Below are 12,906 nucleotides of genomic sequence, written 5' to 3'. Positions count from 1 at the left end.
CACCCTGTGGACCCTATGAAACATATCTCTCTTGGACCGGACCGGTCTAATTTTTTCTCATGATGTGGTAGACTGTGATTTTCCGCCATAATAGGGTGGTAATTTGGACTTCAATGTCTTATCAACCCAAGGTTGTGTCCCGTTATCACATCAACCATGAGATAATGTTACCCCTCCTTTGCGGAGGAGCCTAAACAGGATTCTGGCCTATCGGTACGTTATTTGGATGTGGTGCGGACTCTTAGGACCTACGTGGATAGGGCTAGGAATTTGTGCTGCACAGATGCCTTGTTTTAGGTTTATGATGTCAATAAGCACGGCTGACCTTTATTTTAAGAGTTTGTCTTGTTGTTCTCTCTCCCTCTATAGTCGGCTCTCAACCTTTTTCTCCTGTACCATTGCTGAGTTAAGGGGCCTATTCATTACACGACTTTTTGAACAATCCGACCCACACCAGGAGCCGCTCTTGTACGTTGGGTCCTTGCCGACCCCGACTATCTACGGAACATGCTGGTCAACCTGACGACGATCGTCAGGTTCCACATGTTCCCAGATAGGAGGCTCTGGGATCCTGCACTGAAAGACGTTCCGTGAACCCCGTTCAGTGCGGGCACCGCACCCGGCGACCTGAAGGACTGAACAGTAGTAGTTCAGTTTTTCAGGTCGCGTAATGGATAGGCCCCTTCACTGACCATTTGTTGAAGTGCCCGAGCCCCTGAATAAACCTCTATACATGGACTGAGAAGCATTTAACACAAGTACAAAAATCTTATTTATTTTTTCTTCAAATTTCACTTCTAGTTTTGCAGTGGAAAGATACACAAATGCAATAGATGCAGAGCAGCCTGTCCAGCAATTTACAAATGTATTTGGCAATTCTTTTCATAGCATTTTATTTCTTAATTTACTCCCATTTGTGCAGTTAAAGTCTGAAAAGGAGCTGGATAGGATAAAAGGTTTGAAGCTGGAAATGCTGTGGCTGGAAGGGAACCCACTGTGCAGCTTTTTCAAAGACCAAAACATATACATCAGGTCAGTCTGGCTGTTTCTAACCTTTTGATAGATGAAATGTGACAGATTTGCTAGCACTTTGCTGCAGTCCTAGCTATGTCCTGCACATCATGTCTCTTCATGGCACAGGACAGCTTTGCCTCTGTTTATAACATTGAGGCATATTTTGATACATTCTTCCAAATGTGTATTCCATGAAAACTTCTTAGTTCTGTGCATGTTATATGCAATTACGGTAGTGATACTCGCTGCCCCATACAGTGAATTGGGAAACACAGCAGCCAAGATGGGTATGGCTTGTTGAATCCACATTAGATGTCTATTATTTAGGAACGAAACAGGAAAAATCATTGAAGGTTAGCATCTGTTTTGGTGAGCAGAATTAAAGTAAAAACAATTTCTCACCATGCATGAAAAAAATATCAACACAGAATTGGTTCAGAATGATATATTCAGTAATAATCTGTCCATTTAAATCTGTGTTGCTGGCAATACTATATTTATATACATTAACTGAATGGGCTGTCTGTGATTTAGAGCATTTATATGTCAGCTAGCTAAATGACACGCCACCTATTGCTTATTCTCATGCTGAGTCTGTCACCTAATGAGATACATGCAGAGACTGGCACATTTACTGGGAGGTGAGATTGCCCTTTGCTTTGTCCCGGTTTACCCGGGACCTTTTAAAGTAGCCCACCCACCACCACCAACAGTGATATTTTACATTTGTATTATGTGGACAGATCTGGGTTTTTCAGTGGAACTTTTAGTACCTGTAGTAAATAGAAAGGTACTGTCCTCTGATGTTAATCATCTCAGTCCCCTCTCTTATCTTTTATTTATATTTCTCTTTTCCACTTCTATCTTTCTCACACTCTATTCAAAACACACCTGATAATACCATCTGATTTTCTCCTTTCATTTTATTACCATTTTCATCCATTTTTCCTGATTTCTTAACATTTCACAAATTTTTTTTCCCATATGTCATTCTGCTTTTCATTCTTTACCTATTCCATATGGCACTGCCTACCTCAGACAACCCGTTAATTGTTGCCTACTGGTGCTCACCTCACCATCCTCTTGCTCCTCCTCCTTATGCTTTTGGTGATGGCTACATGTAGTGCTCTACACTCATCATACCGTGTCCCAGCTGAGCAGAAGAAATATGTGTAAGCCATTTGTTGCCCCTTTGAATGCCCTTTCATACATCACATGCACTCACCGCCTCCTCCTTTTGCACAGTGTGACTGTTAGGTCTATGACGGGTAAGTTTCCCCAAGCGGGAGCAACCTAAGGCAGACCTTACAACAGCCACAAGAAGACGAAGACTGCAGGAGGCGGCTGAAATATCAAGTCTAAATCCTGCCCACTATTTCAAACACTCATGTGCCCTGTTCTCTCCCTGCTAGGAGGGTGGGCTGCATGCCCTAAGGGACGTGGAGAATTGCACCCCTATCCTCACACAGTGGGGCACCCATGGAGACGAGTTCTAAGTGTTAAATGGGTTGCCCTGCATGGAATCTTAAGTTTGTAAAGCTGGTCCAAAGTGAATGTGGAGGAGCTGGAAGTTGGATTGGTTTGAGGGTCTGGTTACAGCAAATTTTTCCAGTGCTGACGTAGGCGGTTCCTGTGGTTGTCCCTTCCCTCCACACTACCATCTTTCTTAAGCCATCCTGCCACAAGTATTTCCCTTTCTGCTTGTTTTCTCTCAACATCCATTGACATGCCATAATCACATCACATTTCCTTTGTCTTCTCTCCTATCCGATTATCCTTCTCTCATCACCTTGTTGTTTTTCAGTTTCTGCTGCCTATAACTATACTTTGTGCCCCATATGTTTCTATCCCAAATCTACAATGCCACATCTGTCTTTTTATATAACAGCTCCCTAAATAAAGCCCATGAAGAGCTGAGTTTGAGGCCATTAAAGGCTTGTTATAACTATTGGTGTAATGCACCACACTAGCCTCACCCCTACTCACCACTATAATGTGTGCAACCACACTAGCCCTGTCAACATGTGCCTCTCCCCTGCATTGTACTTATGGTATGACCCAGCTGAGATGAAGTCATTGGTCAGCATAATTAAGATAACTTTAGATGTGAGCTGACCTTAGATGTATTGAATGCAGAATACAGTCTTCTCTTTTACAGGAGATTTTTAGGGTGAAGGTGAGGGTAGGCTGGCTGGTAGCTGACATAAAAGTTGCATGAAAGCATCTTTGGTAATGTTACCAGAAACTTCCTTGTAGCACTACAGATTCAGAAAATCAAAAAGCAATAACTGGGCATGATCAATTCAATGTGGATAGACAGGTTTAATAGAAGAGCAGACCGTTTCATTCCCTAGTGCTTTAAAACAGTTCCTCTGGGGAAATCGAGGCAGACCGCAAGGCTGCACGGGCACATTTCTACTGCAGAGAAGTTTCACCAGTCCTTGGTACTAGAATATGGTATGGTGGTGATTGGCCATGGTGAATGGATTGCGGGTTGGGGATTGCTACTTGCTGGCACTGACTTTTTGTGTTCTTCTTTGTCTGTGGACCTGCGGATTTCACCCGCCCTGGATGACAGTGTAATGCGAGACCGTTTTCCCAAGCTACTGCGACTGGTGAGACCTCCATGTTTTTCTGTATGCCATTTTTTTCATAAATATTCTATGTGGTGTCTAAATCTCTAGTTTTACTAAAATAACTTTCTCTTCTGCTTCACTGTCTCAATCTCCATTTCTTCTCACCCTTCCTCTACTCGCTTTGCCTTTGTTTTACTTTTTATAGGATGGAAATGAACTTCCTCCACCAATCTCATTTGATGTAGAAACTCCCACAACACTTCCTCCTTGCAAGGTGAGATACTCTCTGCTACTAGTACAGAGTGTAACCAGCATTTCTGCTTTCACCACCAATCATCTTCCATTTCTTCTTTTAGGGCAGTTACCTGTCTACAGATGATATTAAAGCGCTGGTTCTGCGATTTCTTCAACAGTGAGTGAACCTTCTTTTTACCCATCTGCCTACATACCTCCTTTCTATGTTTTGTTCCAGTTATTTTTTTCTCTGTGCTCTGTTATACATTAAATTGTTTACATATGCACATTTATTTCTGTTTTACAGTTTAACTTTATTGCTCAAACCTGTCTTTTTTTTGCTCCAGTTTTTAGTTATTTGTTGGTATTTAAAGTAAGATGATATGCTTTCCCTGAGCTCCTGCCAGTGGCCCCTCTCTTCAGTTTTTTTAGGGGTACTCTGACCCCTAGTAAGCCCACTAGCGCTGTTAGTGTGCACTTATTTTTAAGCACAACTGGGTTCATGAATCTGAGACTGTCTCCTCCCAAGGCCTTCCTGCTCCAGCCTTACCCAGTCTTGAGCTTCTCTGCCTCACTCAGGCAAGTCCTCCTTGTAGACAGTGGAATTAGAGCTGATCAGTAGCTTGCTGGAACTTCACAGCATGCATAGTTCATCAGTGACTACTTCCAAGACATTGCCCTGCAGTTTGCCATGACTGGCCTTTCATATTGTGACTGCAGCTGGAGGAGAATATATTGATGTGAACAGAGTGGCCAGATTGGCTGCATCCTTCCACATTATGATACGGCATGTCTCTCATCCTGTACTTGCAAATGCTGGTATTGTCAGTCCCCCAGTGATTTGAGTCCTGCGCTCCATCGCTCCAAGGGAGCTTCTGGGATTGGTCTTGTGTCCATCTGCTGTTCTCTGTAATTTCTTGCCATCAGAGACCAGTAGGTTCTTTGCCATCTTCCTCCCTGTTTTGTTCCTCCTGTTCGCTACCATTTTTTTTTTTTTTTTTGGCATTGTGGAATCTGATGTTTTCTGTTACTGTTCTCTCAATATGATGATGTTGACTGACTCAGCTGTTTGTCTCACTGGCTATTGCGTTTTGTCACGCTATTCTCAATTTGTGTGGCATACTGACTTCCGCACTAATGGTGTATCATAACACTTTCTATTTGGTGAGTGTTGCCATTTGGGATATTATGTTTGCACGGTACTCTACATTATATTGAGTACTGGTTAATTAGCTAACACAGTGGTTCCCAAACTGTGTGCTGTGGCACCCTGGGGTGCCTCGGGAGACTTGCAGGGGTGCCTCGGGTTGTTGGTCCAGCACCAAATCTAATTTTTTCATGGTCACTGTAATGTAAATATATGGACAAACAGAAGCACAAACCTGTCCACCACCACATAACAAAGCCTTGCGATGACAGGTAAGCACATTTTACTTCATTTTACTACTTCACTACAATTTATTCTGAATTTCTCGATAATAAACTTTTGGCTTAGGGTGCCGTGAAAACAATGCTGATACTCTAGTGCGCCATGATTCAAAAAAGTTTGGGAACCACTGAGCTAACATTTTATGTCGTCTTATTGTGTACTGAAATCAGAGCTACTGGGCTACAGGAGTTATGTGACTGGACTGCTGACTTTCATGATCTTCAGCCAGCCGTGGTACTCCCTCTTAATTGTTATGTTGAGCACAACTGCTGTATTCTGTCACAATTATTATTATTAAACTTTATTTATTTATTGGGCGCTACATGTGTGCAGCAGTGAAGTTCAGATGCAGAACTATCTGTTACTGTTTTAGAATGCTAACTCCTACTAATTGACCCATATTAAATTTACAACCAGCGATCTTCTGTTTGGTTCATATACCTGGTGACACAGCGGGGCCAGTTCAATTGTTTTGTGGGCGGCGATAATTAATGGGCACTCAGTGTTGCAATTCGATTGTTCTGGGGGTGCGAGCAGAAATGCTGATGCTGGCGGCTATTGTGCCCGAATGTTGCAACAATTGAAATGCTCCATCGGGCTCCTCAAAAAAAAAAAAAAAAAAGTAGCCCAAACAAACCAGTTGAATCGCCTCCAGTGAATGCTTACTATGAATCAGGGAGCCCACCTTGGTCGTTTCATCCCATGGATTCACAACACTCCATACAGGAGACTAGTGAGCAAATCGTATGCTTCATGCAAGTGTTTCACATTTCTTAATCCTTGTTTTGTGGTGGGGAGTAATTCTGGCAATTTTTTTGCAGCCTCCTCAATGTGATATAATTTATCCATCCTTCGGCTGTCTTTAGCATCTCGCAAGCTCTACTTTTTTCCTCCAGCTCCATTTAGTTACCAGTGAATGTGCTGGAGGCATGTGGGATCCATGTCTAGGTATGCTATTACTGGATCTCCTTGTCGCCATCTTTTGTAACAGGGTCGTCTATGAGACAAATTTCTTGTCTTCAATGTCACAGGCCATTTTGTTCTATTGTCATATTTGAGGCCCTCGTCAGATCTGCTACCCACAATTGGTGGAAATACAGATATTTTCTCAGTTATGGTAATTTCTTTGTTGGGATGGACCGTAACGTTTCTGGATCAGTTTTTTTTAGTAGAACTGATGCGATACCATCACTTTTGAGGTCATTGGGCCTCGGCAGGGTTTTCTACCAATTTAAATTGTCAATTTAATGGAATCGTGCAGGCTATCTGTTGGCACAGTTGTCATGTCGTATATTGCTGTGACATTCAGAGTCCTGTGGCATAAAAAGTAATATGGGATTCCTCTGGTTCCACCTTGAATGTCCTGAAGTTGTAGACTGTAAGACTGTGTTAGGACCCTTTGGACAGTTGATTCAACAGGGTTGTCCCCCTGCCTGCTGTCCTTCACCTGTCTGGTGGACATGTAGAATTTACATGAAATCCTTCCATGCTCTGTGGTGGTTCAGTATTGCGCAAGAACAGCTCAGATGGCATTTCTCACAGATGCCATCACAGTTCTTTTGGTTGTGTCATTTACAGTCTCCTTTTTCAGTTAATGGCCATATCAGCCGGTTCTTTATGTTGGCGTCTTTCTTTCCTGAGAATTCATCCTCTTGCTTTAGAGAGTTTTTTCCATGTTTCCTCTGTCCATGTTTCTTTACTTGTTTTGTGTAGCTTTCACTTGGTCTTTTCTGACACTGCAGATGACAACTTTCCAGTCCCTTGACACTCTGGTTCAGTCCCTCTCCTTGCTTGTAGTTGCTTTAGCAGGACAGAGCCTACATTGGCTTCTTCTCGTTAAGCTGGGTACACACTGAGCAATGTGAACCCAGCCATTATGTCAGCCCGAGGGAAGTAATGAATGACTGAACGATCACTCGTTCCGTCTTTCATTACACACCGCATGCGATATCATCAGGTTTGATGTGCTGCCCATCAAACCTGACAATATCGCATGTACTGTGTTTCAGTTGTGTTGGTTTCTATATGATATTCTTCTTATATTTTTGCCCCATATTTTCAATGAGAAACTTTGCTTATACTATTTTATTGTATATGGCTCCAGAATAAAGGATTTATAAATAAAAATGCATTGAATCCGCAAAATTTTTGCAATAAAAGTAGCAAATATTGTAGAGACTGCTCCTTGTAATTGTCTGTCTAGTTTTCTGCACAATGAATGTTCTTCACATCCTCAGATATTATGCCTGCTATGATAGTGAAGATCGCCAGGGCCTGCTTAACGTTTACCATGATGAGGCTTCCTGTTCCCTGACCATTCCAAGTATCCCTGGGCAGAATCCCGCCAGGTCTGTACCACTCGCTATACTCCCTTTCTATTACAGTTTGGTTTTAAGTCTCTAATGTAACCTGTCTTCTTTTCCCAGGAGCAGTCTTGCAGAGTATTTCCAAAACAGCAGAAATATAAAAAGATTACGGAATCCAAGTAGGTTTTGCCTGAGTTAGAGGGATGTACAGTCTAATATATATGTGTGTCTTATGAAATAGTCTGAGTCGACCACATAATGCAAAGCCGTTCCTGATTTGCTCACTCTCTCCTTTTTCTTTAAGCACTCCGTTTTAAACTTCTCAAACACAAACGTCTAAACGTCGTTAGCTTCTTAAATGAGCTTCCACGGACCCAGCATGATCTGAATTCATTTGTTGTGGATATCAATGCACAGTCTGTAAGTATGCAGGTTTTGGGCCTTTCTCTTTGTCTGCATTACATTTCGTGTTATCAGATACAGTTTCCATATGCGGTTTATCCTTTACTCACTCTAGCCTCTTCTTTCCTTCACTCTGACTTATTCTTTATTCCTCCTGCCACAAGCTCTTGTCACTGATCTCTTGGCACGTTACTGTTAGGCCTGTGTGCCCTCCTATGTATTGGTGCACAGTAACTCATTAAAGTATGCTTTTTCTCTTGCAGAACACCTTACTGTGTTTTGTAGTCAATGGAGTGTTTAAAGGTGAGCGTCTCCTACCGTTTTACTCGCTACTTCTGCTTTGTTATTCCCGTCATGTAATTCCTATCTTTATTTCTTTTAATTGCCTTCATGTGGGATGTCCCTTTCTAGATAACTTATTTCTTCCCATATATTGTGCTGTTCATGGGGCAGTAGGTCTCCAAGTTCTTTTCCTTTCCCGTAGAACCAAATAGATGCCTTTGTAATTTAGCTGTATGGGGATGAACAGTTTAGGATTTCCTCATGTGCTGCAAGGTCACACTTCAAACAACTCCCAACTTCATGCAGTGTGTTATCCATTTTATTTTATCCTTACCTTGAAGATGTAACCATGACCAATAAATGAGGGTTTTATAAGAAGTAATACTGGGAGAGGAGTCTCGTGTTTAACCTTTTTGTTTGGTTGTTATTTCAGTAGAGGGACAATCGAATGATCCAGTACGTGCTTTCACTCGGGTATTCATAGCTGTACCAGGAGCTGATGGAGGGTATGTCTGATTCACCTATTTAATACATTCATAAATGTAGACAGACTTGCATGTGCACTATAAGTATGTATCACAAACTACAGTTGGCTGCGATGGTCCAGAAAAAATAGGTGGGTTACTGTGCATATCCTTCTGAGGATACTTTAGCCTCTGAGAGTGATGGGGTTATAGTAAATCATGTGGCGTAAATCATTGGGGATGTGGTTGACATCCTGGCACGTGCCAAGCCCGCACTCGCAAGTACGGCACCGAATTCTCGACGAGGGTCAAGATCCTTGTTGTGATACCAAAGTTATGTATTAGGGGTTAGGCACTAGGGGAGGTGGGGATAGGTTGCGGGAGGGTTAGGCTGTGGGGGGGGGGAAATGGGTTAGGATGCAGAACCAGAGGGCTAGGCTGCGGGAAAGGGAACGTTAGGAGTAGGGTTAGGAGAAGGGTTACCTTACGGACCTGCAGGCGTCTGCATTTCAACTGTCTGTATTGCGAGCAACCAGCATTGTGTGTGCCGGGATTGCGTACCCAACCCAATCATTGTTTATAACCATGTGCTACAGTATAGTAAGCTTTATACATTAGGAACACTTTTATGTGAGTGTGTTCTTTATTTTATCCTTTCATGTGTTTGTCTGTCTGAATCTGGTTTATAGGTATGCTGCGCTCTGTGTCTTTGTCTTCTAATGCAGATAGCACACTTGGGGTCTTCTCCTTATAGTAATAGAAATCTTCTGTTCACCACTAGACTCCTTTTGGTAAATGATGAACAGTTCATAAGAAACGCAAGCACAGAAGAGATCCGCAAAGCCTTTGCCACACCAGCTCCGACTCCTTCCAGCAGCCCTGTACCCGTATTGGCTCAAGTGCCCCAAGAAATGGTGCAGGCATTTACTCTGTTTTCTGGCATGAATGCAGAGTGGTCTCAGAAGTAAGTTCTTTTCTGGCACTTGTATTGGTGGTGAAATGTTGTGATTTTTTATCTTTACACTTAAGAAGAGAATCATTTAACAATATAACTTATTTTAGAATCTGCCGTATACCTATTCTTACCCACATTGGTTACATCCATCTCTGCAGGTGTCTCCAAGACAATGGTTGGGACTTTGAGCAGTCAGCGCAGATTTTTGTGAAGCTAAAGGTAAGGAATTCAGGATTTAACTGGCCTTGCATCTGTCCATGATACTGACACTTTGCCATTTAGTTAATTCTACAATTTCTTTTTTCTTTTGCAGTCGGAGGGCAAAATTCCAAGCGTTGCCTTCATCAAGTGACTTTCCACCATGTTTGCTAACTTTTTATATACTGACTAGCAATTGAGTGCACACTAAAGACTGATATATCTAGAGATGCAGATCCTGCTAGTTTATTCCCCATTGCACTGGGTATTTCAGTCCCAGTTGTATCATTAAATCACATCCCACTGCAGGATGATGTAATTGTGTACATAATAATCAAAGCGGAATGGGAAAGCCTATGCATAGTGCACTCTCTTCTTGCCTTTTTATTTATTTGTAACGTCACAATATTATGTAGGGACAGCATTGGATTATTGTTTGTACCAATCACCAACACATGCATCATTTGCATTTACACCCATGTAGACGCAGAAACACTGCTCACCCCAGCTACCACTCTACCCTGCTAAATATTTCTTACATAAGGTGTTCTTCTATTGTCATGTCAGCAAGGTTAACCTTCATTTCCCCGGGAATGCCTTTTTTTGTTTGACAAAACATAGGAAAATGTAGTGGGGGGGTAACAAACTTGCCAACTAAAAGAACCGCTGCCTATCTCTCTTTAGTTCACAATATCTCACTAGTCAAATAAACCTATTGTGTATTTACCCCCAAAATAAACATTGAACTATTAGTTTTTAAAAATAGGCCCCCACAACACTGCTATGGCTTCATCATTTTGTATTCCTATCAGTATACAGAATTATCATCACTTGTTAAAAAAAAAATAAAAAAATAAAATATGTAGATATATATTTGTGTAGTGATACCAGGAACAGTGCTATGACAATATACTTGCAAAATTCCATAACAGGTTATTTTAAATATGTTGTTTTTGTTTGTATTCCAGATAAAATTTTCAATTAATCTGGTTTTTCAGATTTTCATTTTGTATAAATGTTCTACATATAAGTATTTCAAAATCAAACCTTTTGATCCTTTAGGTTTGCAAGAAGGAAGTTTTAAACTATGCATCTATGGAAGAATTTGTCATAAATATTCTGATGCACTGGTCCTAGTCTTAGTGAAACTTTCATCCAAGAATGTTAGCATTTATGATCTGTTTCTTTCTTTTTTTTTTATTGATATACCTGAGCAAGTTTTAATCGGCCTAAGTAGATGCTTTTTTTTTATGTATTTTTGCTTTTGTTTTTTTTCTTTAAGAGAAGATTGAGTGATTTAGAAACTTTGAAGAGCTTTACCTCTGTTTGCTGCAGTTGGGAAATGGATTATCTGTAACCGGTGGATATATGTGGTGTATATGCTGTTCACGGCCTTCCAAGAGGAAAAAATTTTGGTCAACATTTTTGAGTGTGTGTGTGTGTGTGAATGGGGCATAGTCATATTGTGTATGTGGGGTGGGGGTGATATAGTGAATAAGGTTTTGGGGTGGTTGTCATCTTGTATGAATGTGGGGATGAGGGTCAAGTTGTATACGAATGGGAGTGGGGGTTGATCCTCTTGTGTATATGAATGGGAGCGGGGGTTGATCATCTTGTATATGTATGGGGGATGGGGGGGTCATGTGTATGGATGGGGGGATCATGCCATGTATGAATGGGGGGGAAGGGGGTCATGTATGGTTGGAAGGGGATCATGTGTGTGGATGGGGGGTCATGTTGTATATGGATGGGCGGAGGGGGGTTCATGTTGTGTATGAATGTGGGATTGGGGGGATAATGCCAAGTATGAATGTGGGATGGGGGGGTTATGTCAAGTATGAATGTGGGGTGGGTCATGTCGTGTATGAATGGTGGTGGGGGGTCATGACGTGTGTGAAGGGGGGGCGGGGGGGGTTAATTTGTATGTGAATTGTGGGTTAGTCATATAGCTGGGGGCTAGTCATACTTTTTGCATGTGTTTCTGTTTGGGGAATTTAGAGAGGAAGTCCAAAGACTATGTATGGTAATCTTATGATACTTGTAACAAGAAGGCTGATTTCAGACCATCACTATTAGTATTAAAATTTACATGTGTCTTAACCTTGCTGTCTATTGTAACCCGGATAGATGAAGTATGGGTTGGGTAACATCAGGAGAAATTGTGACAAAATTACCTTCTATTTCCTCCTATAGGGAGAGGAACCCAGTGGTAGGTTTGTTTGGATGTTGTGGGATAAGGAATTATGGGAGAGGTTTGTTGTGTATGGGAGAATACATGTACTGTTTGCATAGGAGCTGGGTTACCTGTTCTATGTGACAAGGGAGTATCAGATGGAAGGTGTGTGTTTACAAGTACTAATAGCAGACCGACCAGGAATTGGTCTCTTTGGGAGGATTAAATAATAGTATGAGGTGATATGTAGTGCAATATTTGTGTAAGGGTTGGGGTAATTTAATCCTCTCCCTGTTTATCTTGCATTTCTTGTATTTGGACGGCTTAAACATTGCAGCATGTTCCAGCTTTAGAGTTTGCGTGCGGTAGAGTGTGTGATTGTGTCATGTAATCAGGCAGGACCGCAAAATGCTTTCGCATAGTGATTCCTCTGTGGGGTGTACCACTGCTTTTACCAAATTTGTGTCCTGATATTCGTCCTGAATCGTTATTACCCTTGTTCATTTTAATGCTACACTGTGTTTGTATTTAGTTCCTCTATGTATAGCTATTCTGTTAGGAATGCCCAGTACACATTAACCTGCAAATTGTGCTCTTGCAGCAGAAGGTTTTGTCTTTGGTGCGAAATGCATTATCTTGGAAACATCTGCAAATCCTGCTTTCAGCCCATACAAGACATGTATACCATGTAATTAACACAATGATGAAAATGTTCAATATATATATTACTGCATAGTTCGGGACTGTCGATCCCCAGTTCACCATATGGTTCTCCTAACTTGGCACGCATTGTAATCATTTTGATTATCTGTTTTGCAAAAGACAACTTGTATAAAGTACAATTAGCTGTGAAATGTTTAATAAATGTGTTTT

The 12,906-nt window shown here is 41.5% G+C and overlaps 1 protein-coding gene across 1 annotated transcript in view; it reads left to right on the top strand.

The window, feature by feature from the left end:
• Positions 1 to 11,478, top strand: part of NXF1 (nuclear RNA export factor 1) — a 54,593-nt gene extending 43,115 nt beyond the window's left edge. The window contains exons 10-21 of the mRNA XM_088480112.1: positions 923 to 1,032; positions 3,593 to 3,629; positions 3,796 to 3,864; positions 3,947 to 4,002; positions 7,491 to 7,601; positions 7,680 to 7,738; positions 7,864 to 7,979; positions 8,225 to 8,264; positions 8,677 to 8,749; positions 9,489 to 9,671; positions 9,821 to 9,881; positions 9,976 to 11,478. Coding sequence (XP_088336238.1) covers positions 923 to 1,032; positions 3,593 to 3,629; positions 3,796 to 3,864; positions 3,947 to 4,002; positions 7,491 to 7,601; positions 7,680 to 7,738; positions 7,864 to 7,979; positions 8,225 to 8,264; positions 8,677 to 8,749; positions 9,489 to 9,671; positions 9,821 to 9,881; positions 9,976 to 10,014 — 954 coding nt within the window. The 3' untranslated portion in view covers positions 10,015 to 11,478. The remainder of the gene's footprint in view (positions 1 to 922; positions 1,033 to 3,592; positions 3,630 to 3,795; positions 3,865 to 3,946; positions 4,003 to 7,490; positions 7,602 to 7,679; positions 7,739 to 7,863; positions 7,980 to 8,224; positions 8,265 to 8,676; positions 8,750 to 9,488; positions 9,672 to 9,820; positions 9,882 to 9,975) is intronic.
• Positions 11,479 to 12,906: the final 1,428 nt, after the last annotated feature.

This window comes from Taudactylus pleione, unplaced genomic scaffold (genome assembly GCF_031769625.1).
Source record: "Taudactylus pleione unplaced genomic scaffold, aTauple2 ptg000250l, whole genome shotgun sequence".
Taxonomy (NCBI): Eukaryota; Metazoa; Chordata; class Amphibia; order Anura; family Myobatrachidae; genus Taudactylus; species Taudactylus pleione.
Note: the sequence above shows the minus strand (reverse complement) of the source record. Positions and strands in the feature narration are given on the sequence as shown.